The following is a 27043-nucleotide window of genomic DNA, read 5'->3' as shown; positions in this document are numbered from 1 at the left end:
GTTTTCTTGGTCTTCTAGACCTCAACTTGACCTTCACTGTTCCTGTTAACTGCCATTTCTTAATTACATTACGAACTGAGGAAACGGCTACCTGAAAACGCTTTGCTATCTTCTTATAGCCTTCTCCTGCTTTGTGGGCATCATTTATTTTAATTTTCAGAGTGCTAGGCAGCTGCTTAGAGGACCCCATAGCTGCTGATTGTTGGGACAAGGTTTGAGGAGTCAGGGTATTTATAAAGCTTTGAAATTTGCATCACCTGGTCTTTCTTAACGATGATTGTGAACAAACCATAGCCCTAACAAGCTAATTAAGGTTTGAGAACTTGGTAAAAGCTCAAATCTCTTGGGGTGCCTAAACTTTTGCTCCTTTCCTTTTTTTCCACTCTAAAATTGTACAAAACAAAAATAATACACTAATCTTGCTTAAAATGTTGAAAAGAATGTTTCATCTTTAACTTTATGACTTTTGAAGATCAGTTCATCTTTTACTCGCTTAACTATTCACAGTAACAGAAATTTTGACCAAGGGTGCCCAAACTTTTGCATGCCACTGTGTGCGTGTGTGTGTATGTATATATTATATGCACACACACACACACATAACCTTAATTTATAGTATAGTTGGACTGCTGCCGCAAAACTAATTCATGACATACAGTATGCCAGAGATATTAACCCTGATTTTGATTCTTCTTAAGAGGGATTTTTGTTTCACATACTTAATTGAAGAAGCCAAAGATAAAGAATCAAACTAAGGAGCGATGAATTGCGAAAATAAAGGCCAAAGGAACGCAGGGTGCCTGGATTCTAATCAAGACTAGATTTGAAGCAAGACTGCATTCTCTCAAATTCTCATTCAACCATTTCGATAATAGAAAGTTTAAACAGTTCATCCAAGAAGCTAAGGTAAGGCATAATCAGAACAGCAGTAGGGATATCACATGTGATGACCCTGTCCAGCCATACGCAATGGAGAAAGACAAGTGCTAAGATCAAGCTGCTAACTCCCAGCAGATGGAGGGAGGAATCACGTTCAACGTTAGGCACTAGAATAATGTTCACAGTAGATTCCAAATTATCACTTATTAAAATTAATTTTGCACCTTCTTTGACTCTCTGTGCTGCTGTTAATACATTGCCCGTCTGTCTGCCTTGCCTTACACCACTGCTGCTGAGAGACTGGGTTTTCAAAGCTGCCCACAGACTCTCCGCCAGTCTCCTTGAGGTGCTTTGCAAAGCCAGAAAATATTCCTTCTCTTTGCACACTTCTAGTTCATACTATCTCTCAATACTCGTGGCAGAATTTAAGAGTGAAGATCAAACTTCTTTTAAGAGAAGAACAACATTCTTTAATGAGCATGGGTTTCCCAGTGCTCTGCCATTGCATATTTTTCATTCATCAATAAAAGATCACCTCAATCTCCATGAAATCAAACTCCACAGCACACGTGTACATCAGAGTGTCAAAATCCTTGTAGTTGGTGAACTTGGATTTCAGTAGATTACTTATATGTGCCTGGAAGTAAAGAGAAACAAAGTTAGTTACGGATGAAGCACATTCAAAGTGTGGTTGCTATTGTAATATAAGAAACGTACTAGCCAATTTGCCCACAGCAACTCCCACAGAATACAGCATGATAATGACCATTTTTGAACACATGGGTCATTTTCTAATGCTCTTATGTTCTCACTGTTGGTTACTCTACAGTCATGGATCTCCAATAACACTATCATAACCATTTATAATCTATTTGTGATGCAAGAATCAATTCTACTCTGGTTTAACTGTAACCAACATCCCCAAGAATGAGTCAACATGCCCCAGGAATCCTAATATTTCCTCCCTGTATTATCTCTCCAGCCACATAGTCATCTAAATATAAAATAAAACAATGCAGCACAAGAACAGACCCATCAGCCCAATAAGTCTCTGCCAACCATGATACCAATTTAAACATATATCCACACATGATCTATATCCTTCTATTCCAGACCTGTTATATGTGCCTGTCTTAAGTGTATCTATTATATCTGCTTCTACCATTTCCCTCAGCAGATTCTCTGTAAAAAGAAAAACTTGCCTCATAGAGGAACTTCCGCTCCCCCCGCCTCATAAATCTCCTTTAGACTTTCCCCCTCACACCTTTAAGCTATGCTCTCTAGTAATGTACATTTCTACACATGGGGAAAAAAAACTTCTGACCATCTGCCCTGTCTATGCAGAGAGTTATAAAACACTACAACACAGAAATAGCCCTTCAGCCCACCTAAACCAGGCTGAATTATTAATCCGCCTAGTCCCATTGACCCACACCCAGACCACAGCCCTCCATACCCCTCCCATCCATGTAGCTATCCAAATTTCTCTTAAATGTTGAAACCGAGGCTGCATCCACCACTTCTGCTGGCAACCCGTTTCACACTTTCACCACTGAGTGAGGAAGCTCCCCCTCATGTTTCCCCTAAACATTTCACCTTTCACTCTTAACCCATGACCTCTGGTTCTAGTCTCACCTAACCTCAGTGGAAAAAGCCTGCTTGCATCTACCCTATCTATACCCCTCATCATTTAAATACCTCTATCAAATCTGCCCTCATTCTTCGATGCTCCAGGGAATAAAGTCCTTTCCTAGTCAACCTTTCCCTATATTAGACTCCATTCACCGAGGTAAAATACTGAAGATCCTGAAAGCTTACGGAGTGCCAGACCTTCTACTGAGAGCAACAGAGCAATATACCCAAACCATGGTGAAAGTTGTATCACCAGATAGAGAAACAGCAGTGTTCGAGCTCCTAGCTGGTGTGCTGCAAGGAGACACTCTGGCACCCTACATCTTTAAAATCGTCCTTGATTACGCTCTACGTCAAGCTACCAATGATCATGAAAAGCTTGGTTTTACCAAAAGGGTCAGACCAGTTACGCTCACAGATCTCGATTTTGCAGATGACATAGTCCTGCTCTCTGACCAGACGGAGGAAGCACAACAGCTACTGACAAAAGTGGAAATTGAGTGCAATAAAGTTGGACTTCACCTAAACGCTAAAAAGACACAGAGTACATGGTGTTTAACTGCGACGAAGGTACTCTCAAGACCGTAAAGAATGATAGCATAAAGAAAGTCTTTGACAAGTACCTCTGGTCAAGAATGATGAGTTCGGAGAAGGATATAAAGATACGGAAGGCGCTGGCGTGGAGGGCTATGAACGATGTGAAGGAAATCTGGAAGTTGAAACTGACCAGAGGGCTTAAAAAGAGGATCTTCACGGCAGTCATAGAGTCCATTCTCACGTATGGATGTGAGATATGGACACTCACCAAGACTATGCACTCTAGATGGTTGCGATACACGAATGCTCTGGATGGCTCTTGATGTGAGCTGGCAACAGCACATGACGAACGTCGGGCTCTAAGACGACCTACTGATGCTCACTACAAAAATCGAGGTGAGAAGACTGCAACCAGCGGGCACTGTCTACACCATCCCGAGCTACCTGCCAGCCTAGTCATCATATGGGAGCCCAAGCATGGGAGGATGAACCCTGGGCGCCCTCCCAAGACTATGGTCAACACGCTCCTAGAAGACAGTGGCGCAGCTAACGTAGATGAACTGAACACACTGATGAGGGAGAGGGAGAAGTGGAGAGTCCGTCATCGTGCCCGACGTCGGCCCCCTTGGCCTGAGTCGAAGAAGTAGTAGTAGTAGTACTTTCCCTATAACTCAGGTCCTCGTCCAGGCTAAAACCTTGAAAATTTTCTATGCACTCATTCAATCTTTTTGATATCTTTCCTGTAGGCAGGTGTCAAAAACTGGACACAATACTCCAAATTAGGCTTCATCAAACATCTCATGCAACTTCAACATAACATCCCAACTTGTGTACACAATATATTAATTTATGAAAGCCACTATCCCAAAAGCTTTCTTTATGACCCTATCTACCTGTGATGCCACTTTTAATAAAACAATAAGATATAGGAGCAGAAGTAGGCCATTTGGCCCATTGAGTCTGCTCCGCCATTCAATCATGGACTGATCCAATTCTTCCAGGCATCCCCACTCTCCTGCCATCACCCCATACCCTTTGATGCCCTGGCTAATCAAGAACCTATCTATCTCTGCCTTAAATACACCCAGTGACTTGACCTCCACAGCCGCTCGTAGCAACAAATTCCACAGATTTACTACCCTCTGACTAAAGTAATTTTTCCACACCTCAGTTCTAAATGAACCCACCCTCAGACCATTAAGCTTCCTGAGCACCTTCTCAATCGTAATTTTCACTGCACAAACTTCACTTCCCGGAGTCTTGAATGTACGGTATACTGCAGACGTCTTCCACTGTGAAGACTGATGCATAAAATGCATTCAGTTCCTCTGCCATTTCTGTATCTCTCATTACAATATCTCCAGTGTCATTTTGTATTGGTCCTATATCTACCCTCGACTCTCTTTTACCCTTTATATACTTAGTATCTTCTTTTAGTATCTTATGCTTTTAGTATCTTATTCTTTTAGTAGCTTTTAGTATCTCCTTGATATTAGTTGCCAACTTCCTTTCATAATTCATCTTTTCCTTCCTAATGACCTCCTTAGTTTCCATTTGCAAGTTTTTAAAAGCTTCCCAATCCTCTATCTTCCCACTAGCTCTGGCTTCCTTGTATGCCCTCTCTTTTGCTTTTACTTTGGCTCTGACTTCACTTGTCAGCCGCAGTAGTGTCCTTCTTCCATTTGAAAATTTCTTCTTATTTGGAATGTTTCTGTCTTGCACTTCCCTCATTTTTCGCAGAAACTCCAGCCATTGCTGCTCCGCTGTCCTTCCTGATAGAGCCCCTTTCCAGTCAACTTGGCCAGTTCCCCTCTCATGCCATTGTAATGTCCTTTATTCCACTGAAATACCGACACATTGGAATTTAGCTTCTTCTCAAATTTCAAAATGAACTCGATCATATTGTGATCACTGTTCCCTATGGGTTCCTTAATCTTAAGCTCTTATATCACCTCTGAATCATTGCAAAACACCCAATCCAGCACAGCCGATCCCCTAGTGGGCTCAACAACAAGCTGTTCTAAAACCATCTCTTGAGGTCCAGTACTCACCTGGTTTTTCCAATCCACTTTCATGTTAAAATCCTAAACGATTATCATGACATTGCCCTTCTGATACGCCTTTTCTATATACCTGTTGTAACTTGTAATCCACATCCCGGTTGCTGTTTGGAGGCCTGTATACAACTGTCATTAGGGTCCTTTTACCTTTGCCAATTCTTAACTCAGCCCATAGAGATTTCATAGTCATAGTCATAGTCATACTTTATTGATCCTGGGGGAAATTGGTTTTCGTCACAGTTGCACCATAAATAATAGATAGTAATAGGAATAGTAATAGTAGTATTACTATTAGTAAATAGTAGATAGTAATAGTCATAGAAATAATAAATAGTAATAGAATAGTAATAGAAAATAGTAATAAATGGTTAAATAGTAATATGTAAATTATGCCAGGAAATTATGAAGTAAATCCAGGACCAGCCTATCGGCTCAGGGTGTCTGACCTTCCAAGGGAGGAGTTGTAAAGTTTGATGGCCACAGGCAGGAATGACTTCCTATGACGCTCTGTGCTGCATCTCGGTGGAATGAGTCTCTGGCTGAATGTACTCCTGTGCCCACCCAGTACATTATGTAGTGGATGGGAAACATTGTCCAAGATGGCATGCAACTTAGACAGCATCCTCTTTTCGGACACCACCGTGAGAGAGTCCAGTTCCATCCCCACAACATCACTGGCCTTATGAATGAGTTTGTTGATTCGGTTGGTGTCGGCCACCCTCAGCCTGCTGCCCCAGCACACAACAGCAAACATGATAGCACTGGCCACCACAGACTCGTAGAACATCCTCAGCATCGTCCGGCAGATGTTAAAGGACCTCAGTCTCCTCAAGAAATAGGGACGGCTCTGACCCTTCTTGTAGACAGCCTCAGTGTTCTTAGACCAGTCCAGTTTATTGTCAATTCATATCCCCAGGTATTTGTAATCCTCCACCATGTCCACACCGACCCCCTGGATGGAAACAAGGGTCACCAGTACCTTAGCTCTCCTCAGGTCTACCACCAGCTCCTTAGTCTTTTTCACATTAAGCTGCAGATAATTCTGCTCACACCATGTGACAAAGTTTCCTACCGTAGTCCTGTACTCAACCTCATCTCCCTTGCTGATGCATCCAACTATGGCAGAGTCATCAGAAAACTTCTGAAGATGACAAGACTCTGTGCAGTAGTTGAAGTTGGAGGTGTAAATGGTGAAGAGAAAGGGAGACAAGACAGTCCCCTGTGGAGCCCCAGTGCTGCTGATCACTCTGTCGGACACACAGTGTTGCAAGCACACGTACTGTGGTCTGCCAGTCAAGTAATCAAGAATCCATGACACCAGGGGAGCATCCACCTGCATCGCTGTCAGCTTCTCCCCCAGCAGAGCAGGGCAGGTGGTGTTGAACGCACTGGAGAAGTCAAAAAACATGACCCTCACAGTGCTCGCTGGCTTGTCCAGGTGGGCATAGACACGGTTCAACAGGTAGACGATGGCATCCTCAACTCCTAGTTGGGGCTGGTAGGCGAACTGGAGGGGATCTAAGTGTGGCCTGACCATAGGCCACAGCAGCTCCAGAACAAGTCTCTCCAGGGTCTTCATGATGTGGGAGGTCAATGCCACCGGTCTGTAGTCATTGAGGCCGCTGGGGCGCGGCATCTTCGGCACAGGGACGAGGCAGGACGTCTTCCACAATACAGGAACCCTCCGGAGCCTCAGGCTCATGTTGAATACATGGCAAAGTACTCCGCATAGCTGAGGGGCACAGGCTTTGAGCACCCTGGTACTGACACCATCCGGTCCTGCAGCTTTGCTTGGGTTGAGACGTTTCAGCTGTCTTCTCACCTCTTCAGCCGTGAAGCCCACCATGGTGGTTTCGTGTGGGGGAGGGGTATAGTCATGAGAGCAGGGTGGGGGACTGTGAGGAGGGGTAGGAGGGGAGAGTGGAATATGTGTTGGTTGGGGGCCGGCAACAGATGGCTCATGTGGGGGATGGGTAGGGGTCACAATGTCAAATCTGTTAAAGAACCTTCGACACCTTCCAAACCTATGTCATCTCTTTCTAATGATTTAATATTATTTTTTATACACAGAGCCACACCACCCCCTCTGTCTACTAATCTATCTTTCCCATACACCGTATATCCCTGGACGTTCAGCTCTCAATGGCAGCCACCCTTTAGCCAAGTTTCAGAGATGGCCACGACTATTTGCCAATCTGTAGCTGAATTTCAAGATCATCCATTTTATTCCTTATGCTGCATGCATTCAAATAACACTTTCAGACCAGTATTTGTCGCTTTCTGTTTTAAGTGCACCACGCCTCTATTGCCCTGTAACTCAGGTTTAATGTGATTAGGCCTCATCTCCTATCTGTTCTTTCTATAATCTCTGTGGAATGCTATCTTTGATTTATTTCTGTTTTGCCCTTCCTCAACCCTATCACTTTGGTTCCCATCCCCCTGCCAAATTAGCTTAAACCCATCTTAACAGCTCTATTAAATGTGCCCTCTCGGATATTGGACCCCTTTGGGTTCAGGTGTAACCCGTCCTTTTTGTACAGGTTGTACCTCCCCTAGAAAAGGCCCCAGTGATCCAGGAATCTGAAGCCCTGCTCCCTACACCAGTCTCTCAGCCACACATTAGTATGCTTGATCATGCTATTCTTGCACTCACTAGCACATGGCACAGGCAGCAATCCTGAGACTACTACCCCGGAGGTCCTGCTTTTCAGCTTCCTACCTAACTCACTCAATTCTCTCTTAAGGACCTCCTCCTTTTTTCTACCTATGTCATTGGTACCAACGTGTACCAAGACTTCTGGCTGTTCACCCCGTCCCTTCAAAATACTCTGCACCCGATCTGAGACATCCCGTACCCTGGCACCTGGGAGGCAACACACCTTGCGGGTATCTCTATCAGGCTGACAGAATCTCCTGTCTGTTCCCCTCACTATGGAATCCCCTATGACTACCGCATTCCTCATTTTCCTCTTTCCCTTCTGCACCACAGAACCAAGCTCAGTGCCAGAGACCCATCCTCTGTCAGGTCACCCCCCCCCAACTACATCCAAAACAAGATAACGATTACTGAGGGGGATGGCCACAGGGTGCTCTCTACTATCTGAGCTCATCCCTTCACTTCCCTGACCATCACCCACTTATCTAACTGCTGCAGCCTTTGGGTAACTAACTTCCTGTAGCTCCTCTCTATTTCCTGTTCACTCTCCCTAATACACTGTAGGTCATCGAGCTGCAGCTCCAGATCCCTAACACGGTCTCTCAGGAGCTGCATCTCTGTGTACCTGGCACAAATGTGGCCATCTGGGAGACTGGAAGATTCCCAGGATTCCCACATCTGACACCCAGAGCAAAACACTAACCCTACCGACATGCTCTCTCTTCCTCAAAAAAATGCAAAGAAAAACCAAAAACAAAGTCCACCTACCCACTTACCTTGCCGAAGCCTGAATGAGCCAAAGCCTGTCGCTTCTACTCTCGCCACTGGTCTACTCCCAACAATGGCCAGTCCCTGTCCACTTCTAAGGAATTATGGATGTGTATTCCCAGATCTCTCTGTTCTACCACACTCCTCAATGGCCTACCACTTACAGTGCAAGTCCTGCACTGGTTTGTCTTCCCAAAGTGCAACATCTCATATTGACTGCATTAAATTCCTTCTGCCATTTTTAGGAATTTTTTCAGCTGGTCCAAATCCTGCTGTAAGATTTGATTGTCTTCCATGCTGTCCACTACAACCCCAATCTTGGTGTCATCCGCAAATTTGCTAATCCAGTTTATATTTTCATCCAGATTGTTGACAAAGATGATGAACAATGGACCAAGCAACGATCCCTGCAGCACACTACTAGTCACTGGCCTCCAGTCAGCAAGGCACCAAACTATCACCACTCTCTGGCTTCTTCTGCGCAGCTTATCTTTAATCCAATTTACTACCTGATCTTGAATATCAAGTGACTGAACCTTCTTAACCAACCTATCACGCAGGACCTTGTCAAAAGTCTTGCTAAATTCCATGTGGACAACATCCACTGCTTTGCCTTTTATCAACTCTCCTGGCAACTTCCTCGTAAAACGCTATAGGATTGGTTACACACGACCTACCACACACAAGGTCATCCTTAATCATTCCCTGTCCATCCAAATACTTACATATCCAGTGTTTATTACTTATATATCCAGTAATACTTATATATACCTTCCTGTAGCTTGCACACTACCAGTGTCAGGCTCATTGAACTATAACTTTCTGGCTTATTTTTAAGAGCCTTCCCTAAAAAACAGAATAACATTAGTTATCTTTCAATCCTCTGGCAGCTTATCCCTGGCTAAGAACGTCTAAAGGCGGGAGGAGAGAGTGCAGTGCGCCACATGTGCGTAGCCCCCCGGTGAAAAACAATATTGTATCTGTTAAATAGGGGCCTTGGACAATTCTGATTTGATGGAGACAGAAGTGAAGGCACAGAGGAACATCTGGAGAAATTTCTGAAACGCCCGTTCGCTGCTGTCATAAATCTTTGGAGGGAAGGCCTCAAAATCCCCGGCTTTGCCTGCTGTTGGCGACTGAGATTGAGGTCGAATCGCTCAGATAGAGGTGGTGCTCGGAACTCGGTGTCAGAGAGCTGATCGGAGGCTCGAAGTTTTCGGACGACTCAGAGTCGGACCGTGGTCGGGTATGGCAGGGAGAGTTTTTCTTCCTTCTCCCGTCTGCGTGAGGTGTGGGACATCTGAGAGACTTTGAACTTCTAACTGTGCTCATGGACTTCTTCATCAAGTTTTGGTATTGTTGCACTGTTGTAACCATATGTTATAATTATGTGGTTTTGTTAGTTTTTTCAGTCTTGGTCTGTCTTGTGTTTTGTGATATCACACCGGAGGAAATATTGTATCATTTCTTAGTGCATGCATTACTAAATGACAATAAAAGAACACTGCGTGTCTTCATAATCTAAAAAGTATCTCTGCTAAGGCATCCGCAGTAGCATCCCGTAAATGTTCAAGGGAACACCATGTCAGGCCCTGCTACCCTAATTTGCCTCAAGACAGCAAACAATTCCACCTCGAATCTGTATACGATTCATGTCCTCATTGCTACTTTGCCTCACCTCTATAGACTGTGTCCACCTGAGTAAATACAGATGCAAAAATCCTTTTAAGATCTCCCTTTTCCAGCCTTGTATCCCTTTTGCCAATCAACTTCCCAGCTCTTGGCTTCATCCCTCCCCTCCTGTCTTCTCCTATCATTTCGGGTGTCCCCCCCCCGCCCCCCCACTTTCAAATCTCTTACTATCTCTTTTTTCCATTAGTCCTAACGAAGGGTCTTGAACAGAAACATCGACTGTACTTCTTCCTATAGATGCTGCCTGGCCTGCTGCGGTCCACCAGCATTGTGTGTGTGTGTTGCTTAAGATCTCCCTCATCTCATTTGGTTCCATGCATAGATGACCATTCTGATCTTCGGAGGACTAACTTTGTCCCTTGCTACCTTTTGCTCTTAATATATCTGTAGAAGCCTTTGGGATTCTCCTTTAGCTTGCCTGCTTGAGCAACCTCATGTCTTCTTTTAGCACTCCTGATTTCCCTCCTAAGAGTTTACTTGCATTTCTTATATGTCTCTCAAGTACCTCATTTGCTCCTTCGTGCCTATACCTGCTGAGCACCTTCTTCTTTTCCTTAATCAGGGCCTCATTATCTCTTGAAAACCAATGTTTCATAAAACTATTATCCTTACCTTTTATTCTTACAGGAACATACAAACTCGGTACTCTTAGAATTTCACCTTTGAAGGCCTCCCATTTACCAAGTACACCTTTGCCAGAAAACAACCTGTCCCAAACCACACTTGCCAGATCCTTTCTGATACCATCAAAATTGCTCTTTCTCCAATTTAGAATCTCAACCCAAGGACCAAACCTACCCTCCATAATTATCTTGAAACCGATGGCATTATGATCTCTAGATGCAAAGGACTCCCCTACAGACAAAAGTCTGTAACCTCCCTGTCTCAATCCCTAATAGAAATCTAGTATCACACTCTTTCTCTAGTTGGGACCTCTATGTACTCATTAAGGAAACGATCCTGAACACAATTGATAAACTATCCCATCCCAGCCTTTTTACAGTATGGGAATCCCAGTCAATATGGGGAAAGTTACAATAATCTTCTATCACACCTTCCATTCCTACCATAAGTTTGCGATCTCTCTACAAATGTGCTCCTCACAGTCCCACAGACATGGTTTGTAATATAATCACATTAACGTGGTCAGTCCTTTCTCAGTATTACACACAAAATGCCAGAGGAACTCAGCAGGCCAGGCAGCATCTATGGAAAAGAGTAAACAGTCAATATTTTGGGCCAAAACCCCAAATATTCACTGTTTACTCTTTTCCATATATGCTGCCTGACCAGCTGAGTTCCTCCAGGATTTTGCGTATATTATTTTGATTTCTAGCATCTGCAGATTTTCTCTTGCTTGTGATCCCTTTCCCATTCCTCAGTTCTACCCATATAGCCTTAGCAAATAAGTTCTCTACTCTATCCTGAGTACTGCCATGACATTTTTCCTGACTAGTAATGCTATCCCTCCCACTCTATCATGTTTAAAACATTCTCTTATAATTTTATATACTTGTATCAGTTCATCCCTCAGCCAGCCTCTCCTTATAAGTAATACTCTCCAATCCAAAAAACCTAATGGTAAACGTCTTCTGCATCCTCTCCAAAGATTCCATATCCTTCCTGTAATTCAACAATCACAATTGTACACAATACTCCAAATGCTTTATACAGCTGCAACATGATTTGCAAAGTTTTATTCACAACACCAAAGGAGCAAAGGGAAGTATGCCACGTGCTTTCTTAACCACCTTATCTACTTTTGTTACCACTTTTGGCAGCTCTAGACTTGCACTCTAAGATCCCTTTGTTTATTAATGCTCGTAAGATTCCTGCCACTTAATGGATACCCTCATACCAAAATGCCATATACTTGTATCTCTGTCAAGACTCCAGAAATCCCCTCTCTTGGCTTTCTCAATAACCTGTGAAATATATACCACCAAATCCTTGGAACACCCACCTTCATGCTTAGAGCGTGGATCAGTACAGTACTTCGAGCTATGATGTTGTGGCCATTACAGAGACTTGGATGCCTCAGGAGCAGGAATGGTTACTTAGAGTGCCAGGTTTTAGAAGATTCAGAAAGGACAGGGAGGGAGGCAAAAGAGGTGGGGGCATGGCACTGTTGATCAGAGATAGTGTCACAGCTGCAGAAAAGGAGGAAGTCATGGAGTGATTGTCTACTGAGTCTCTGTGGGTGGAAGTTAGGAACAGGAAGAGGTTAATAACTCTACTGGGTGTCTTTTATAGACCTCCCAATAGTAACAGGGACATCGAGGAGCAGATAGGGGGACAGATTCTGAAAAGATGTAATAATAAGTGTCATCGTGGTGGGAGATTTTAATTTCCCAAATATTGATTGGCACCTTCCTAGATCAAGGGGCTTAGATGCAGGGGAGTTTGTTAGGTGTGTTAAGGAAGGTTTCCTGTCACAATATGTAGATAAGCCTACAAGAGGAAAGGCTGTACTTGATCTGATACTGGGAAATAAACCTGGTCAGGTGTCAGGTCTCTCAGTGGAAGAGCATTTAGGAGATAGTCATCACAATTCTATCTCCTTTACCATAGCACTGGAGAGGGATAGGAACAGACAAGTTAGGAAAGCGTTTAATTGGAGTAAGGGGAAATATGAAGCTATCACCCAGGAACTTGTAAGTATAAATTGGGAACAGATGTTCTCAGGGAAATGTACTGAAAAAATGTGGCAAATGTTCAGGGGATATTTGCGTGACATTCTGCAATAGGTACGTTCCAATGAAATAGGGAAAGGATGGTAGGGTACAGGAAACTTGGTGTACAAAGGCTGTTGAAAATCTAGTCAAGAAGAAAAGAAAAGCTTACAAAAGGTTCAAAAAACTAGGTAATGATAGAGATCTAGAAAATTATAAGGCCAGCACGAAGGAGCTTAAGAATGAAATTAGGAGAGCCAGAAGGGGCCATGAGAAGGCCTTGGCAAACAGAAGGAAAACCCCAAGGCATTCTACAAGTATGTGAAGAGCAAGAGGATAAGACATGAGAGATTACGACTTATCAAATGTGACAGTGGAAAAGTGTGTATGGAACCGGAGGAGATAGCAGAGATACTTGATGAATACTTTCGCTTCAGTATTCTCTACAGAAAAGGACTTTGGCGATTGTAGGGATGACTTACAGTGGACTGAAAAGCTTGACATTAAGAAAGAGGATGTGCTGGAGCTTTTGGAAAACATCAAATTGGATAAGTCACTGGGACCGGATGAGATATACCCCAGGCTACTGTGGCAGGCAAGGGAGGAGATTGCTGATCCTCTGGCAATGATCTTTGCATCATCAATGGGGACAGGAGAGATTCCGGAGGGCTGGAGGGTTGCAAATGTTGTTCCCTTATTCAAGAAAGGGAGTAGAGATAGCCCAGGAAATTATAGACCAGTGAGTCTTACTTCAGTGGTTGGTAAGTTGATGGAGAAAGATCCTGAGAGGCAGGATTTATGAACATTTGGAGAGGAATAATATGATTAGGAATAGTCAGCATGGCTTTGTCAAAGGCAGGTTGTGCCTTATGAGACTGATTGAATTTTTTGAGGATGTGTCTAAATACATTGATGAAGGTACAGCAGTAGATGCAGTGTATATGGATTTCAGCAAGGCATTTGATAAGGTACCCCATGCGAGGCTTATTGAGAAAGTAAGGAGGCATGGGATCCAAGGGGACATTGCTTTGTGGATCCAGAACTGGCTTGCCCACAGAAGGCAAAGAGTGGTTGTAGATGGGTCATATTCTGCATGGAGGTGGGTGACCAGTGACGTGCCTCAGGGATCTGGTCTGGACCCCTTCTCTTCGTGATTTTTATAAATGACCTGGATGAGGAAGTGAAGGGATGGGTTAGTAAATTTTCTGATGACACAGAGGTTGGGGGTGTTGTAGATAGTGTGGAGGGCTGTCAGAGTTTGCAGCAGAACATTGATAGGATGTAAAACTGGGCTGAGAAGTAGCAGATGGAGTTCAACCCAGATAAGTGTGAGGTGGTTCATTTTGGTAGGTCAAATATGATGGCAGAATATAGTATTAATGGTAAGACTCTTCGCAGTGTGGAGGATCAGAGGGATCTTGGGGTCCGAGTCCACAGGACACTCAAAGCTGCTGCTCAAGTTGATTGTCTGGTTAAGAAGGCATACAGTGCATTGGCCTTCATCAACTGTGGGACTGAGTTTAAGAGCCGAGAGGTAATGTTGCAGCTGTATAGGACCCTGGTCAGACCCCACTTGGAGTACTGTGCTTAGTTCTGGTCACCTCACTACAGGAAGGATGTGGAAACTATAGAAAGGGTGCAGAGATTTACAAGGATGTTGCCAGGGTTGGGGAGCATGCCGTATGAGAATAGGTTGAGTGAACTTGGCCTTTTCTCCTTGGAGCAACGGAGGATGTGCGGTCACCTGATAGAGGTGTATAAGATGATGAAAGGCATTGATCGTGTGGATAGTCAGAGGCTTTTTCCCAGGGCTGAAATGGCTAACACAAGAGGGTACAGTTTTAAGGTGCTTGGAAGTAGGTACAAAGGAGATATCAGGGGCAAGTTTTTCTTTTATGCAGAGGGTGGTAAGTACGTGGAACAGGCTGCTGGCAACGGTGGTGGAGGCGGATACGACAGGGTCTTTTAAGAGACTCCTGGATAAGAGCTTAGAAAAATAGAGGGCTATGGGTAACCCTAGGTAATTTCTAAAGTAAGTACATATTCAGCATGGCGTCATGGGCCGAAGGGCCTATATTGTGTTATAGGTTTTCTATGTTTCTAGTTTTTAATGCACTTCAAGAGAGTTACTAAATGGCTTTTATTTACACAAACAAAGAATATTTTTCTCAAACAAATCCTCAATGAACTGAAATGTCAAGGTTGCAACATAACTGGGAACAAAATTTTCATACCATTATGTTCCTACACATGTTGTTGCTGGGATGGAGGTGCATGGGGGTGGGGAGAGAAGTTTGTTCTTTTTATTGCAGATGCAGTGCCATAGCTCCTTGGGTTTAAGGTATTGAAATATGTTATTGATATGAACTAGAAATTGAATTGCTATAAAGAACATGGCCGCTTTCATGTTGTTATTAGGGGCACAGTGGCATAGCTTGGTAGTTACTGTCTCATAGTGCCAGAGCCCTGAGTTCAATCCCAACCTCTGATGCTGCCTCTGTGATGTTTACACATTCTCCATGTGGGCCCCTCCGCTCCCCCACCCAGTTGTTCTGGATTTCCCTCACATTCCAAAGATATGTAAATTGTCCGTAGTACATAGGTGAATGGAAGAATCAAGGGATGGGGAGAGGGGAGAGTGGGGAAGGGTAGTCAATAAGAATGCAAGGTGAATAAAAATTAATGTGGAGTTAGTGAGCATAGCTGGTTGATGGCCAGAGCAGACTTAGTAGGCCTGTTTCTGTACTGTCCTCTTTCCTCTTCCTTCTTGATATCAACATAGCATAGAATAAAGTATACTCCTCCTCGATCTTGCTGCCATCTATGTCCTTTTCCTTCATGAATACCGATGTGAAGTACTCATTTAGTACCTCACCCATTTCCTATCTCCTGACATAAATTTCCTTCTTTGTCCTCGAGTGGTTCTACCCTCTGCCTGTTACCCTCTTGTTTTTAATGGAAATATAAATGCCTTGAGATTCTCTTTAATCCTACTTTCCAAGAACATTTCATGGTCCCCTTCAGTCCTCTTGATTTCCTATTTGTCCTTTCATTTTCCACAAGGGCCCCATTTCATTTCAGCTTGCTAACTCTTCCATATGCTTCCCTTTTCCGTTGGGATAAGTATGCTCCATGGCTCCAAGGATAATTCTCTTTACTGCACATTCTTTTATGTTTGAGTCCAGATTTCCAGCTTTCATTTAACATCTTTCAAAATTGTACTTCTGCCAGTGCAGCACTGCCTTAGTATTTTACCCAGATGTGTAAGACTAGATTTAGCGTTAAGTCTCTGAAGCAACACCTAACCTTCAGGCCCCGTGGTGAAAAGCATTGCAGTGTATTGACCACAGATTACAGAGTTAGATGAAAAACATGACTGAAGAAAAATAAAACAACTCCACAGCTGCAGCAATACCTTGCTTAATTAGCCAAGCATTTACCAAATCATAATAAATAAGTGAACAGATTAGAACGTCTTCCATTGCTGTATTTCTGTAACACAGGCCATTCTGTTGCAGAACCCCCCCCCCCCATCAACACCATTGTTATCTCAAGGCTCAATTACTCCTGATCCCTTATCAACCTTCTTCATTCAACATGCTGCCTGTGTTCTAACTGGCACCAGGAACTATCGCCACTATCGCCAGTGCCTTTCTAGATCTCTACTGGATTAAGCTTGATATTAAATTTTTAATTCTTGTTGTTCAATCCCCCCTCGACACCAATCATCTAGATTTCTATCATCTAAACCAATGGTCCCCAATCTCCGGGCCGCGGACCAATACATTGCCGCGAAGAATGCAGCGGTAGCCAGAATGCACCCAGCAGCATCTTTAAGAAAAAAGCCGAAATAAACAATCAATTAGATGCCGCCCAACACGTAAATGTCAGCCCAGATCACAGGCAACACAAATCCTTTTTTGCAAGTTTAATATATTTCTTTCATAATGTGGATACTTACATCATCAGTAACTCCTAACAGTTTAGAAGCCACAAATTTGAGGATTATGGTTCCAACAAGCCAGACAGTTCCTTTAGCTATCTGCAAAAGATTTACAAATAATAGAGATCATATTTGCATCATTACACTCTACTTGCACACAAAACATATATTTAAAACACATGGCAAATTTCAGTTTGAGAAATACACTCGCAAACTTGTTATTTTACAATACAGTGGATTCCAGTTAATTGAGCCATCAGTTAATTGGGGCAGCCACTTATTTAGGACAGCTCTTAAAGAACAAAAACTAATCAAAAAAATTGCTGGGATTTGGGACACTATGCCACATACTGAAACAGAAAACTGTTGATGAACAATTTCTAACTAACATCAGCCACGTGCACTTGTGTGGCCATTAGACACCACACCATGTTTAGAGTGAACAGCTTTAAAATAGCGTCAGTTGCATGTTTGTGCTCAAAAATAGAGAAAAAAGAAAAGGAATACAATGAAATACAATAGCAAAAAGATTAAAGAACGTGCAAAAGTTTACAACAAATGGGGAAAAAAATAACAATGTTAGAGACAGAATTATTACCAAAAACTGTTGCCCCACAATAATGGGAGCGGAGGCTTTGATCTAAAATTGCAGAATGCAATGTTGGGTTAAGAATAGTCTGCTTATCAGTAAAGTTTGTTGCTATAGGAGAGAAAAGACTGCATCAAAACTCAAAAGTAAGGCATTTGAATTACTGCTCCACCTGAAAACATTTGGAGCCTTGGCCAGTAGGTAGAAGTTGTCAATGTTCAACATTCTGTACTTTTGTAGATGGAGTCATGGTTAGAAGGATCTAATTGGAGAGTGGATCTCCAATGGAAGGAATGATACATTGAAAATGCTGAAAGAAGAAGGGAGGAGACAATGTGGCATAAGAGGAAGAAGGTGAAGAATGAAGACAAAGAACACTTCTTGATTCTCGGAGTGAAGAAAAGGCCCTTTTCATTTTCATTTCTTAAACATTCCCCTCGTTCTCTCTCCAGGATGCAACTGGGCTACTTGACCACTATCAGAATCAGAATCATTATCAGGTTTATTATCATCTGCATGTGACGTGAAATTTGTTTTTTTTATTATTAATTTTTTATTGCAACACCAACAAATTACATTCAATACAACCAGTTGCCAATTACATTTTGACTGTTTAACCCAGCCACCCCCCAACCTTCATCACCATCCTCCCTCCACCCCTCTCTCCCCCCCAACCCTCTCCCCTCCCCCAATCAACTGAATAGTAGTACATACACAGACAAAGCATTCCTATTTTAACAAATGATCTTTTAAGTTAGATATCAAATTTGTCCACATTATGATTCTGTTTGGTCGTGCATCATTTACTCTTGCTGATGAAAGTTCCAGGTAAGAAATGTCCAAAAAAGCTCTGAAGCCAGTGAGTATTTGAAATATCATGGGGAGGTTTCCAGCGCTGGACTACAATCTTCTTAGCTGCAGTCAAGCCTGCCAGCCAGATTTTGCGTGTTTTTTCCGTAAGGGAAAGGTGGGAGTCATCATTTAGAAGATGTACAGCGGGGTCCATTGGTAATTGTACCCCTGTTAGTTCTGTAAGAGTACTGATAACCTTCCCCCACAAATCAAAAACCCCTGGGCATTCCCATACAACATGTAAAAAATAGCCAATGGCTCCGTCTGGGCAAAATGAGCAATAAGGGTCAGGAACCAGTCCCAGTTGATGTCTAATTCTCGGTGTTAAATATGCTCTATGACAAAATTTCAAGTGTATATACCAATGATTTGGGTTGTGACGTGAAATTTGTTAACTTAGCAGCAGCAGTTCAATGCGATACCTAATCTAGCAGACAGAAAAAAAACATAATAATAAATAAACAAGTAAACCAATTATGTGTATTGAATAGATTTTTTTAATGCAAAAACAGAAATACTGTATAGTTTTTTAAAAAGTGAGGTGGTGTCCAAAGCTTCAATGTCCATTTAGGAATCGGATGGCAGAGGGGAAGAAGTTGCTCCTGAATCACTGAGTGTGTGCCTTCAGGCTTCCGTACCTCCTGCCTGATGATAAAAGTGAGAAAAGGGCATGCCCTGGGTGCTGGACGTCCTTAATAATGGCGCTGCCTTTCTGAGACACCGCTCCCTAAAGATGTCCAGGGTACTTTGTAGGCTAGTACCCAAGATGGAGCTGATTAGATTTATGACCTTCTGCAGCTTCTTTTGGTCCTGTGCAGTAGCCCCTCTATATCAGACAGTGATGCAGCCTGTCAGAATGCTCTCCACAGTACAACTATAGAAGTTTTTGAGTGTATTTATTGACATGCCAAATCTCTTCAAACTCCTAATAAACTATAGCTGCTGACTTGCCTTCTTTATGACTACATTGATATGTTGGGACCAGGTTAGATCCGAAGAGATCTTGACACTGAGGAACTTGAAGCTGCTCACTCTCTCCACTTCTGATCCCTCTGTGAGGATTGGTATGTGTTCCTTCGTCTTACCCTTCCTGAAGTCCATAATCAGCTCTTTCATCTTACTGACGTTGAGTGTCAGGTTGTTGCTGCAGCACCACTCCACTAGTTAGCATATCTCACTCCAGTACACCCTCTCGTCACCACCTGAAATTCTACCAGCAACGGTTGTATCTTCAGCAAATTTATAGATGGTATTTGAGCTATGCCTAGCCACACAGTCATGTGTATACAGAGAGTAGAGCAGTGGGCTAAGCACACACCCCCGAGATGCCCCAGTGTTGACTGTCAACGAGGAGGATATGTTATCACCAATCTGCACAGACTGTGGTCTTCTGGTTATGAAGTCGAGGATCCAATTGCAGAGGGAGGAACAGAAGCCGAGGTTCTGCAACTTCTCAATCAGGATTGTGGGAATGACAGTATTAAATGCTGAGCTATAGTCGATGAACAGCATCCTGACGTAGATGCTTGTGTTGCCTAGGTGGTCTAAGGTTGTGTGGAGAGCCATTGAGATTGTGTCTGTCGTTGACCTATTGTGGCAATAGGCAAATTGCAATGGGTCCAGGTCCTTGCTGAGGCAGGAGTTCAGTCTAGTCATAACCAACCTCTCAAAGCATTTCATTACTGTAGATGTGAGTGCTACTGGGCGATAGTCATTAAGGCAGCCCACATTATTCTTCTTAGGCACTGGTATAATTGTTGCCTTTTTGAGGCAAGTGGGAACTTCTGCCCGTAGTAGTGAGAAGTTGAAAATGTCCTTGAATACTCCGCTACTTGGTTGTTATTCCAAATTTGCAGCACCTTAAAGTATTTTGCCTTAGCAAGGCTGCCATGCCAGTCAAGAATGTAAAAATATTTGCCTAGATCAACAGCTCTTAACATGGGCCACATGGCACCTCAGGAGACCACAAGAAAGAAACAAGACTGGGGGCTACAGGAGTTACTGAATAGGCCATAAGTTTATTGTTTTGATGAAATATCACCAAAGTACATGTATATGAATAAAAAGAGATGAACTTAGTGAGTGCAATTTAATTGGAATCCTGAATGACTCCGCTCCACATCTACCCCCAAATCAAACAGCAGATTGAGCAGGCCTGTCAGTCGTTAGGCAGCAGGAGGCTGATTCTGTTCGCCTTCCACTGACCCATGCGTGTTATAAACATGACATGAAAACTGTAGTGGGCTCATCTGTCAGAAATGGTGAAACTGTGAAGAGGCGGACAGTTAGAAAGTCTATCGCTGCATCACTATCCACCACTACAACTTCTATTAAATCCCTGTGTAATGGCCTGGGTAAGATTGCTACTGCTATGCTAATAAAAGGTAGCCTTCTCACTGCTGAGTCACATGACTGTTAGCACAGTAAGTTAACAAGCCAAGTTCGTATACGAGCCCGGTTTGAGGGTTGGTTTGTGGGGGCTTGACCGGGATTCGGATGCTGTGTGAATGCTGTATAAGGATTGATTAAGTGGTTTATTTGTGTGTTAAACCCTTAAACTAGCATTTGTGGAAAGTGCGGTGCATCATAATTAAGGTACGTTATGATGGCTGCCACTGGGATTAAGGTCTAGTGCAATACAAAGAGGGTATCCTCATGTAAAGCTTGTGTTCTGAGCGGGGTGGATGTCTGAATTCCCGACAAGCTGCTACTCAGAGTGCCGAGGTCTGTAAAAGTGTAAGGTAAAGTTACACTGACTGAACGGCATTTTGACCAATCTGCTGGTATAAATGCCATGTTAGTCCAAACTGCCAGTGACGAGACTGAAGTCGCTCTGCCTGATAGGATAGGGCCACCTGGAGAGGTGGTGCCATGGCCAGTTCATATCTCTAGGGAAGGGAGGAATGTAGCTGAGGGTGGAGAATTTAATGACAAGTTGTTCTCATTTCTGCAAAGTGAGGGAAAGGAATTGTTTGATGTGAGAAGTCCAATGTCTTTCAGCTGTTGATTTAAGTTCTCACCTGGTTTCAGCTATTACATCACTGGTTGATAAATGCCGAAGTGTACCTGTGGAAAGCCAAAGTTATTGCAGGCGTAGAATATTCTCTGGAGTTAAGCCCACAGCCGATGGGGAAGAAGAATATGAGGCTTGGGTTAACCAGAATCCCAGTTACTAGATGAATGGCAGCACTCAGGTAATATGAAAAAACAGAGACTGGCAGGAAGTTGAAAGGGTCCAGTCGCTAATATAGTGAGGTTCCTAAAGGTAGAGAGACCAATTGCCACATCAGCTAATTACTTGCTAGCTTTGGAAGATGCTGTTGGCACTACTGAAAGTTCAGCCAATCTTATGATTAAGTTTAGGCACACATTCCAGGAGGAAGTAGAAAAGTTGTCTGCCTACCTTTTCAGGCTGGAGAAACTGCTGCAGTGTTTGTGCCACAAACGGGGCATTCAACTGTCTGAGAGAAATTGCCTGAAGGTGGAGCAAATTGGGAAGGGTGCATTGTCACATGACATGACTGCTCTACGTATTCAAATGACCCACAAGATGCACCCTCCTCCATATTTTACCAGGTTACTCAGAAAAGTTAGACAGGAGGAAAACATGATTGTTAGGGATGAGATTACAGAGTAGCTGGAGGCATATGACAAGATAGGCCAAAGCCAGCATGGTTTCCTGAAAGGAAAATCCTGCCTGACTAACCTACTGCAGTTTTTTTGAGGAAATTACAAGCAGGGTAGACAAAGGAGATGCAATAGATGTGGAGTACTTGGTTTTTCAGAAGGCCTGTGACAAGGTGACGCACATGAAGCAGCTTAGCAAGATAAGAGTCCATGGAATTACAGGGAAGTTTCTAGCATGGGTGGAGAATTGGCTGATCAGCAGAAAACAGAGTGGGAATAAAGGGATCCTATTCAGGCTGGCTGCCAGTTACCAGTGGAGTTCCACAAGGGTCGGTATTGGGACCACTGCTTTTCACAATGTATGATAATGATGTGGACTATAGGATTAATAGATTTGTGCTTAATGTGCCAATAATACAAAAATAGGTGGAGGAGCAAGTAGTGCTGAGGAAACAGAGAGCCTGCAGAGAGACTTAGATAGTTTAGGGGAATAGGTAAAGAAGTGGCAAATGAAATACAATGTTGGAAAGCGTATGGTCATGCACTTTGGTGGAAGAAATACACGGGCAGACTATTATTTAGATGGGGAGAGAATTCAAAATGCAGAGATGCAAAGGGACTTGGGAGTCCTTGTGCAGAATACCCTAAAGATTAACCTCCAGGTTGCGTAGGTGGTGAAAAAGACGAATACAATGTTGGCATTCATTTCTGGAGGTACAGAATATAAGAACAGGGATGTGATGTTGAGGCTCTATAAGGCACTCGTGATACCACACTTATGTGTGCAGTTTTGGGCTCCTTATTTTAGAAAGGATATACTGATATTGGAGAGGGTTCAGAGAAGATTTACAAGAATGATTCCAGGAATGAAAGGGTTACCGTTTGAGGAATGTTTGGTAGCTCTTGGGCTGTATTCCTTGGAGTTCAGGAGAATGAAGGGGATCTCATAGAAACATTCCAAATGTTAAAAGGCCTGAACAGATTAGATATGGCAAAGTTATTTCCCATGGTAAGGGAGTCTAGGACAAGAGGTCACAACTTCAGGATTGAAGGATGTCCTTTTAGACAGGGATGTGGAGAAATTACTTTAGTCAGAGGGTGCTAAATCTGTGGAATTTGTTGCCATGAGCGGCTGTGGAGGTCAAGTCATTGGGTGTATTTAAGGCAGAAGCAGATAGGTTCTTGATTTGCCAGGGCATCAAAGGGTGTGTGGAGAAGGCAGGGGAGTGGGGATGAATGGAAGAATTGGATCAGCCCATGATTGAATGGCAGAGCAGACTCGATGGGCCGAATGGCCGACTTCTGCTCCTATATCTTATGGTCTTATGATTGAGAAGCGGTACATTTCTAAAAGCCAAGTAAAGTCTTCAGTGGAAGCCTCTGCTGCTAAAGTGATGCCACAGGCATAGAGATTTTGAGGAATGAGGTGAAACGCCCAAGTTGAGCTGACTCGATGGATGTCTGCTAATGTTTCAGCTAAACATGAAATGTCCGTTGGGAAACATGACCCACCTGTAGGCCTCACTAAGCAGAGGAATGTTGCTGAAAAGGGTCTTTTGACCAGAGAGGCAACCGGTATTTTCTGTTACAACTGTGGAGAAGAGGGACATTTCAAGCGAGACTGTTTAGGAAAGGAAAAGCTTCGAAATGTCAGCAGTTAATCAAACAGAGAAGAAAAGAAGCAAAAGTACAAAGGGACCCAGTAAAGGAACTGGCTGGCATCTCAGAGAGAATACATTCTAATGAGTGTATCAAGAGAAATATGCAAGTGCAAAACCCTATTCCTTAAGGTTTAGTGGGACCAAGCTCGGATGTATCCATACAGATTGAGGACATTTCAGAACCAAATTTGACACGTTCTCAAGTTACTTTACTTTACAGATCCTTTTTACAACCAATACATGACCTCTTGACCCCACTCAGTGGCCTAGGAATTTTGGGGCCGTAGTACTGATGACTACCTGTATGATGGCTACTTGTCATTGAAACTGGAGTTTTCAGAGGCAGATTTTGGAGTAGCTGAGACTCTTCATACACGAGTGTTGGCTGCCCAAATCTGGTTGAAAAAGATGAAACTTCCATGCTTATGGGCACAAATACTCCCATTGTGAGAAGGCTCGTGGGAGTATGCAAGAAGTGGAGAGAATTTTTTGAAAAATTTGTCCATTCACCCAGTATTCAGAGCTGCATTTGAAAAGGTACAAATTTCTCCCAAGCAGTATGATGAGCATAAACATCTAAACCTGTCATGTTACGTCCTGGAGGAGTAGCTAGAATGACAGAGGACACCCTTTTCCGAGTGAGGTCCAGTTAGGATCAGCGAAGCTTGAAGATGTTTGGCAGCACCTGCTTGACCTGGGCTCCAATATAATTGGGGATGAAGCGGAGTTCAGTTTAATGGCAGGGGAACCTGAGTCACTAGAAGATACGAGTGATAGCTTGGGAGGCATGCCCGAGTAAACAGGAACAGTCATAAGGAGTGCCTGAGGCTGAAGAAGGTTTCAGAATTAGGAAACCCCCAGATAGGCTGATATATAATGCACCTGGGAACAGTGTAATGTCAACCCCATGGTGAGATATGTTACCTCCATTTGCAAATGGATTGAGGGTCCTGAAATCATGAGGGAAGTTCAAACTGTGGCTGGTGTCTTTCGCGCAGAACGTGGGATCCACACGTGAGTAAAGCGATACATGCGCCTACTCCAGAAATAAGCTCCAATGTTTATATGCACATGTAGACTGGTTAACTATAATGGGCCTTTTTATTTATTTACATTTTCTTCTCCTATTAATTGTTTGATAAAGTTGAAAGTTAGTAAATATTCTTTGTGTAATTTCATACTGGTGTACAATCTGCAATTTCTTGGTGACTGCTAATTGAGTACGGGCAGTATTTACACAGCATTCGCAACAATCAAAGTTCCTTAATTCGAACATCCCAACTTTCCTGTTTGCTTGAACCCCAAATCATACTGACCCTGGACGTGTATTGCTTATGAAAGGTGGTCTTCTCACTGCTGAGTCATGTGGCTGTTAGCAGAGTTAGCTAATAAGCCAAGTTTTTATACAGTGGCATGCAAAAGTTCTATTCAAAAGGTTCAAAGGAACATCTCAACAAGCCTGATGCATTTTGGAAACAAGTCCTGTGGACTGATGAAGTTAAAATAGAACTTTTTGGCCGCAATGTGCAAAGGTATGTTTGGAGAAAAAAGGGTGCAGAATTTCATGAAAAGAACCCCTCTCCAACTGTTAAGCACGGGGGTGGATCGATCATGTTTTGGGCTTGTGTTGCAGCCAGTGGCAAGGGGAACATTTACTGGTGGAGGGAAGAATGACTTCAATTAAATACCAGCAAATTCTGGAAGCAAACATCACACCGTCTGTAAAAAAGCTGAAGATGAAAAGAGGATGGCTTTTACAACAGGTTCTAAACACAACTCAAAATCCACAATGGACTACCTCAAGAGGCACAAGCTGAAGGTTTTGCCATGGCCCTCACAGCCCCCCGTCCTAAACATCATTGAAAATCTGTGGATAGACCTCAAAAGAGCAGTGCATGCAAGACAACCCAAGAATCTCACAGAACCAGAAGCCTTTTGCAAGGAAGAATGGGCGAAAGTCCCCCAAACAAGAATTGAAAGACTCTTAGCTGGCTACAAAAAGTGTTTACAAGCTGTGATATTTGCCAAAGGGGGTGTTACTAAGTACTGCCATGCAGGGTGCCCAAACTTTTGCTTCGGACCCTATTCCTTTTTTGTTATTTTGAAACTGTAAAAGATGAAAATAAGAAAGTTTTCTTGCTTAAAATATTAAAGAAATGTGTCATCTTTAACTTTATGTCTTTTGGAAATCAGGTCATCCTTTACTCACTTAGCTATTCACAGAAACAGAAATTTTGACCAGGGGTGCCCAAACTTTTGCATACCACTGTACAAGCCAGGTGAGAGGTTTGCACCTGGTACTTATAATATTTTGAAAGGAAGTTCAATTTATTTTTCTTGATAGTTTTGAAGCATTTCTAAGTGATAAGCAGCTTGGAGAACAAATTGTCACTGCTAAGTCTGATATATTTTATCTGTCAGATATACTTGAAAAACTGAACAGTTAGAAGGAAAGAACTACAATCTCGTATCATGCAAAGAGGTTATTACTGCTTTCCTTGGAAAATTCAAACTTTTCAGCAGCATTATTGGACTGTGCAAGTTTATGCAATTTCCTTCAGTGGAAATTTAACTGCAAGATGATGATTTGATTGTATATCTTGACCATATGAAGCAAACACACACTGATATGGAAGTTTGGTTCAGAGACCTGCTAGAGATGCATTTTCTAGATTGGATGGTGAATCCATTTGGGGTGAATGTGAATGATGTTGACAACACATTGCAAGAATGTCTTATTGAGCTGTAGAATAATATAACAGCTCAAGCAAAATTCAAACACAGCAAGCAAAATTTCTGGATTACATGCAGTATTCAAAATAAGTTTCCACAGCTCTGGGAGAAAGCGAAGTTGTTTTTAATTGGTAGTCCCACCTCTTAACTAGTTGAATCTGGTTTACGCAAGCTCTTCACCTGCTATCAAAAGCTCATAACGGTCTTGATGTTGAGAAAAGGGGTGATCTTTGATATCTTCAACCAAGTTGCAACCAGATATTCAAAAACTCACTAGTTTGCATTAATCGCAAAGATCTCACTAAACACCCTAAGAAACAATATTAAGTGCATTTTCATTGCTGGTTGGAAGATTATAATTATCCTATTCAGAGCTTTGAAACCATTTTATTTCTCATATACACCTGTAACATTATCTTTAACATACAATATTTATAACCTGTTAAATCCTAAATATTGACTGTATATTAGAATAATTAGTACAATTAACACAAAAAAACTCCAGCAACTAACACAGACTATGGTGGGTGGGGACCACAGAGGTAAGTGAGTGACAAATGGGCCATGTGCAAAAACAGGTTCAGAACCATTGCACTAGATAATATAGCTTTGATTTCCCATGGGTATAAACCAGAAGAAATTAAACATCAGTACTGACTTATTTTAAAAGAATACGGTCCATACATTTTCTGGATGAAATCCATGCACCCATTGGAAGCATACTCATTTGGGAAAACAGATG

At 42.8% G+C, this 27043-nt stretch overlaps 1 protein-coding gene across 2 annotated transcripts in view; it reads right to left on the bottom strand.

Moving 5' to 3' along the window:
• dpy19l1l (dpy-19-like 1, like (H. sapiens)) overlaps nucleotides 1-27043 on the bottom strand; it is a 127561-nt gene that overhangs the window by 62143 nt on the left and 38375 nt on the right. For both annotated transcript variants that reach the window (XM_063056854.1, XM_063056865.1), the window contains exons 13-14: nucleotides 16858-16938; nucleotides 1415-1516 (exon numbers count right to left, since the gene is read on the bottom strand). In XM_063056854.1, coding sequence (XP_062912924.1) covers nucleotides 1415-1516; nucleotides 16858-16938 — 183 coding nt within the window. The remainder of the gene's footprint in view (nucleotides 1-1414; nucleotides 1517-16857; nucleotides 16939-27043) is intronic.

This window comes from Mobula hypostoma, chromosome 1 (assembly GCF_963921235.1).
Source record: "Mobula hypostoma chromosome 1, sMobHyp1.1, whole genome shotgun sequence".
Taxonomy (NCBI): domain Eukaryota; kingdom Metazoa; phylum Chordata; class Chondrichthyes; order Myliobatiformes; family Myliobatidae; genus Mobula; species Mobula hypostoma.
Note: the sequence above shows the minus strand (reverse complement) of the source record. Positions and strands in the feature narration are given on the sequence as shown.